The sequence below is a fragment of the Garra rufa genome, unplaced genomic scaffold (genome assembly GCF_049309525.1).
Source record: "Garra rufa unplaced genomic scaffold, GarRuf1.0 hap1_unplaced_002, whole genome shotgun sequence".
NCBI lineage: Eukaryota > Metazoa > Chordata > Actinopteri > Cypriniformes > Cyprinidae > Garra > Garra rufa.
The window spans coordinates 12,795,412-12,802,037 of NW_027394277.1; the positions used below are offsets into that span (position 1 = coordinate 12,795,412).

The 6,626-nt window shown below is 36.6% G+C and overlaps 1 protein-coding gene across 1 annotated transcript; it reads right to left on the minus strand.

Moving 5' to 3' along the window:
- Nucleotides 1–2,666: 2,666 nt before the first annotated feature.
- On the minus strand, nucleotides 2,667–4,147 carry LOC141305360 (uncharacterized). Its single transcript, XM_073832469.1, has 2 exons — nucleotides 3,965–4,147; nucleotides 2,667–3,422 (listed from the first exon to the last, which is right to left on the minus strand). The coding sequence occupies exons 1-2, from the start codon at nucleotides 4,145–4,147 to the stop codon at nucleotides 2,667–2,669; spliced, it is 939 nt and encodes a 312-aa protein (XP_073688570.1).
- Nucleotides 4,148–6,626: the final 2,479 nt, after the last annotated feature.

The window sequence follows — 6,626 nt, forward strand, 5'->3', positions numbered from 1 at the left end:
TCCCTCTTATACTCCAAAGTTCCCTTAGGCATTTGTGCGCATGCGCACTAATCATAAATGGTGCTTAATAGAGGACGCACAAAAATAGTGGATAAAATCATTTATATTCAGGTTAAACGTAGGAAATAGCTTATACTGCATGTTAGCTTGCAAATTATACCCAAGGACATAATTTATTAAGCCATATGTCTTACTAACAAGAAACAAAGCCTCTAACCACAGGTCACGTACGAAAAATAATGCCCAGTTTAAGCCATTCCACTCCACTGAAGGGGTGGAGCGGAAAAAATGAAAATAAATACGGCCTTTTAAAATTTAAATGTTCCAGCGATTTCATTCTGTCAACCCCTTAGAACACACCAAGAGCTAATTTCAGGAGTTTGCAAGCAGTTTAATTTAAAACGGAGAGAGCTGCCTTCAGCCAGTGTTTTCTGTTGTACTGACATGAGAGTCAAGTCTCCGAGCTCTCGGTCTGCGAACTACATCACTAAGCCTCTTTTAAAAGCATTTAAATAAAAATACTCCAGCGACTGTACACAATAGGGCTTTTCACACTATGCTTAACCCCGGGTTATCTGCGTTCTAAACACCGCTTTTAACCCCGGGTAAAGACGCGTTTCACACCTGTAATTTGAAAGCGGTGTTAGCACCGCATTTTACCCCTGCATTTTACCACCGCAATGCGGTGCTAAGTTTGTTCAGTGTGAAACGGAGCGGTGTTTGCTTGTTGCTGCTGGACGCTTAGCAACAGACAGCCAATCAGAAATCAACAAGCATTACGTCAAGTCGCTAACAGGAAACGCACGTGGTGTAAACAGCAGCCGGTGAGAAGTAAGTTAACGTTAACGTCAAGAAGTTCAAAAGTAAGAAATGTCAAAAGACGGAAAGCGTGTGAACTGGAGTGATGAGGAGACTGTATTGTTTTTACAATTATGGTCAGAAAAAAATATTCAAGACAAATTCGACGGCACGGTCAGAAACAACCGAGTGTTTAAAGAACTGACTGAGAAATTAGCTGAGGCTGGGTATCAACGAACGCCCGGTCAGCTACGGGACAAACTGAAAAAAGCCAAAAAAGATTATAAAGCTGTGAAAGATAATAATGCCTGCTCTGGGGCAGAACGACAGACCTGTCCATTTTTTGATATTTTGGACCCAATTCTTAAAGATCGTCCAAGTGTCGAACCTACCATACTTGTTGACACTGCTGCCGACTTGGGTCCCGAGGAGGAGACAGAAGAACCTGATGACACAGGCCTACTGTCCAGCGAAAACGAACAAGATAAAGAGAATACTTCTGTCAGCGAGTAGTCATCCTCCTCCTCATCGGTAAGTATTTATTGTATTTGTTTAATAAATAGCATGGTTAAACTATAGTTTTTGCCGGAAACCCCTTAAAATGTGTTTGCCATTACTAAAATTACAAACCATTTTTTATTTGTTATAATACCATGGTTAATATTCAGATTACTAAAACCAATTATTAATTACTGTTCAAATGTTTTCAGATACATATATGTATTATATTAGTTATTGCTCATGGAAATATATTTCAATTTAGCAGGTATTAAAATTGTTTTTACATGTTTGGTGATTTGTTTGCCTTGAATTAAAATACATAAATAACTGTATAAACGTTTGGATGCATCAATATGCAATTTATTCATATTCCTGTGATGCATAGATGAATATTTAGCATAATTACCTCAGTGTCACATGACCTTTAAGAAGTCATTCTAATGATTTATCATTTATTGTTGTCATTTATGTTGGAAACAGTTGTGTAATTTAAATAATAATAATAATAATAAAAATTTAGCATTCTTTAATTAACATTTAAAAAGAGCATTTTAATCAGAAATGTTGCAATAAAATATTATTACTAACAATAATAAATAAGTAATAAATTACATTGCAGCATTACATGATTTATTGCTGTTAGCACAAAATCTATCATTTAAAATAGTTATTTGGTAACACACAAACTTATATTTGTTTTTCAGACATCAGGTGCATCAGCCAGCTCTGTTTCCAGGACACCCAAGAGAAGACGAAAAGCAGAAGACTTAGAAAACATCATGAAGCATTTCTGTGAGTATCAAGATGCAGCCAAAAAAGACTTTATGATGTGGGTCGAGCAACGAGAAGAGGCTGCTGAAAGAAGAGAAGAGAGGCGCCGTAGAGAAGATCGCGAACATGAGGAGAGACTCTTTGCCCTTTTAGGTCAAATGTTTCAACCACAAGAGCCACAAAACAATTCTCACACAAGAACCTACACATACATTTGAAAATAAGGGAACAGAGCCTGTAAGTGCTTTAAACAAATGTATTGTACATGTATTACAGTTTAAACATAGCAAATTTGTTACATAAAGATTGAACCCTGTTGGGCTAAAGTGAGTTGGAATGTCTAAATATGAAATTTGTTTAAATTGTAGTAAATCTTGTGTTTTATAAATTAATATAAATGTTGGTAACCATTTGGATTGCAAAAACAAAAAATGTATATTTAAATGTCATTTCTATTTCAGTTTAGCTTAAGATATTTTTCTTGTTACTTTTGTTAAACTGTTTGTCAAAGCTATAAATAAAATATATTTTAGTATTTACAACAATATTTACAAGGTATCTATATCCTGTTTCATCTCATGTCCGATTTGGTTATTTTATAACTCAAAATATTCAACAAAGGCATTGCGAACTACACATGCGTCATCATTGTCACTGCCAGTTTCACAAGCCTCAGCTGTTTGGTCCACCTCATTCATCAGGTGTGTGTCGAAGTCTTCTCCTGAAGATTCACACAGATTATGGAGAACACAACACGCAATCACTAAATTGGGTAGCTTTTGAATTCTGGTGTCGTTCCTTTTGAGGAGGATACGCCATCTGCCTTTTAATCTTCCAAAAGCATTTTCGACGACCATTCTTGCCCGGCTGTGGTGATAGTTGTATGCTCTTCTTCCTGGAGTTTGTAGTCTGTTGTCACTGAAAGGCTTCATCAGCCAGGTAAGCGCTGGGTATGCACTGTCTCCAAGAATAACAACAGGCACAGACTTTCCCCCAATTTGTCGCTGCACTTGAGGACACAGAAGTCCTTCGCTGCCTAGTTTGTAAAGCTGCGAGTTGACAAACACACGTGCGTCATGAACGCTTCCTGGAAATCCAAAGTTCACATTCATAAATTTGTATTGATGGTCAACAAATCCCTGAAGAACCACAGAGTGAAATCCTTTGCGATTGTAGTAGTCATTCTGGAATTCTTTTGGGCCCTGTATTGGAATGTGAGTGCCATCTACTGCACCAAAACAATGCGGAAAACCCCATCTGGTCTCGAAACCTTGTATGACTTCCAAAGCAGCATTTCCTTTTGGGATGTGAATTAGCTCTTTTGCGAGAACTTCCACAATGGCTGCACAGACCTGATAAAATAATAGATATGCACATAATAAATTTAATGGCCTATTTCTACTCTTCTATTCTTTAATATTTTCTTTCTCTACAATTTCAACTTTATTACTTAAACAGAGTACGATGTAGCCTAGGTAACACTTATAATTGAGGTTTCATTTTTTTATGTATTTTGTAATATTAACTGAGCAGTAGACTACCACAGAATTTATTAATAGATTTTTGTTAATAATAGTTTATGAAAAATGAATGAAAGTGCATTTGTTTTAACAAATGTATTAGTAAATGTTGAAATTGACAGTAGCACAGATATTAACTATCCTTTCTAAAGAACCTTGATGATAACAAACTGTTATCATGTTTATATTTTGTTTAATTTGTGATAATTAAAGAAACAATAAATAAATGAAACCAGTTAGCTTAAAGGCTATATCTCAGAAAGGTGAGTTAACCTATGCAGTACCTGCTTCATTGTTTTTATAAGATAGATAAGATTTTTTTAGCATCACTCGGTCTATTTCTAATCATTTAAATGTGTGTTATAATAGTTTACCTGGTGAACCACAGTGCAAACTGTGGAAATCCCAACTCCGAAGAGTTGGGCGATGGTCCTGTACTCAGCGTTGGTTGCTAGGCGCCACAATGTAATTGCGACTCTCCGTTCTGGATCAATAGCGTCTCGTAGAGAAGTGTTTGCTTTCTTAATGTGGTCTTTCAAAGCGTTTACTAAATACATAAACGTTGTTTGTGTCATGCGAAAATGGCGAATCCAGTCACTGTCAGTGAATGTGCCGTTTACAATGAAACGCCACCAGTGATGACTTCTGGGAGCGACCCATAATTTCCGAGATGAGGATGCGACTGTAAACAATGACGCTACTGTACACGTAAACACTAGTCTCTCGAAACTTAAAAGAAATTCAAATAAATGTTCATATACTTTGCTCCTTTGTTTCTTTCTCTTGTTATTTTGTCTTTGTCTTTTTGCCTTTGTGCGTCTCATGAGGCTAAAAACGGCTAAAGACCTATGCGGCGACATTTTTTTTAAACTGGTAGCATAACTGGAAGTGGCAGGTTTGCCTGCACCTTGCCGTACGTCCAATCAGGTACAGTAACACCGCAAATATGCAAATTAGAACGTAAACCCGAGGTTTAGGAATGTGCAGTGTGAAACATCTGTTAATGAATACCCAGGATTAACCGCTAACCCCAGGTTTAATATAAGCAGTGTGAAACATGATTACAGATAACCCAGGATTCCGTTTATCCGGGGTTTAGGATAACCCTGGGTTAACAATTTCAAGTGTGAAAAGCCCTAATGTAAACAGAATATCATTTTAAAGAGCTATATTAAGCGCATATGAGCTGTTTTATGTGGTTTACAGATGAGCTTCGGGGCTGGCGTTTCTTCGTCCGTGTTCACAAAACTACATATTTTAAAGGCATTAAAAATATATAAAATAAAAAAAAAAAACACTCCAGCGATTGAACAATAATAGTAGATTAGTGTATTTAAAACGTTAAAATGCTTGCTTATTTGTGCTGCATTTTTGTGGAAACGAATAAGCTAGTAAAGACTGTTTCATGAATATGGTCTCATCGTTTGAACCACGTTAGATCAACAAAGTAAGGCTGTTGTTAAAGACCTCACCAACTAATAACTTCTGCTATTTAACTGATTAGAGTTCTCAAAAAATGCAACTGTATTGAACAGAGCACCTAATCACTCATTTAATATTTTTTCCCCCTGTCATTTCGCTGTATTTTATGTTTGATTTAGCACGGGTTCCCTCTTACGTCATACTCCCTCTTATACTCCAAAGTTCCCTTAGGCATTTGTGCGCATGCGCACTAATCATAAATGGTGCTTTATAGAGGACGCACAAAAATAGTGGATAAAATCATTTATATTCAGGTTAAACGTAGGAAATAGCTTATACTGCATGTTAGCTTGCAAATTATACCCAAGGACATAATTTATTAAGCCATATGTCTTACTAACAAGAAACAATGCCTCTAACCACAGGTCACGTACGAAAAATAATGCCCAGTTTAAGCCATTCCACTCCACTGAAGGGGTGGAGCGGAAAAAATGAAAATAAATACGGCCTTTTAAAATTTAAATGTTCCAGCGATTTCATTCTGTCAACCCCTTAGAACACACCAAGAGCTAATTTCAGGAGTTTGCAAGCAGTTTAATTTAAAACGGAGAGAGCTGCCTTCAGCCAGTGTTTTCTGTTGTACTGACATGAGAGTCAAGTCTCCGAGCTCTCGGTCTGCGAACTACATCACTAAGCCTCTTTTAAAAGCATTTAAATAAAAACACTCCAGCGACTGTACACAATGTAAACAGAATATCATTTTAAAGAGCTATATTAAGCGCATATGAGCTGTTTTATGTGGTTTACGGATGAGCTTCGGGGCTGGCGTTTCTTCGTCCGTGTTCACAAAACTACATATTTTAAAGGCATTAAAAAAATATAAAATAAAAAAACACTCCAGCGATTGAACAATAATAGTAGATTAGTGTATTTAAAACGTTAAAATGCTTGCTTATTTGTGCTGCATTTTTGTGGAAACGAATAAGCTAGTAAAGACTGTTTCATGAAAATGGTCTCATCGTTTGAACCACGTTAGTTCAACAAAGTACGGCTGTTGTTAAAGACCTCACCAACTAATAACTTCTGCTATTTAACTGATTAGAGTTCTCGAAAAATGCAACTGTATTGAACAGAGCACCTAATCACTCATTTAATATTTTTTTTTCCCCTGTCATTTCGCTGTATTTTATGTTTGATTTAGCACGGGTTCCCTCTTACGTCATACTCCCTCTTATACTCCAAAGTTCCCTTAGGCATTTGTGCGCATGCGCACTAATCATAAATGGTGCTTTATAGAGGACGCACAAAAATAGTGGATAAAATCATTTATATTCAGGTTAAACGTAGGAAATAGCTTATACTGCATGTTAGCTTGCAAATTATACCCAAGGACATAATTTATTAAGCCATATGTCTTACTAACAAGAAACAATGCCTCTAACCACAGGTCACGTACGAAAAATAATGCCCAGTTTAAGCCATTCCACTCCACTGAAGGGGTGGAGCGGAAAAAATGAAAATAAATACGGCCTTTTAAAATTTAAATGTTCCAGCGATTTCATTCTGTCAACCCCTTAGAACACACCAAGAGCTAATTTCAGGAGTTTGCAAGCA

Excerpts from the sequence above, each read along its gene's own strand:
- LOC141305360 (XM_073832469.1), bottom strand. The coding sequence starts at position 4,147 with ATGTATTTAGTAAACGCTTTGAAAGACCACATTAAGAAAGCAAACACT. Across the intron at positions 3,423-3,964 it reads TTTGCACTGTGGTTCACCAG|GTCTGTGCAGCCATTGTGGA; the intron begins GTAAACTATTAT and ends TTATTTTATCAG.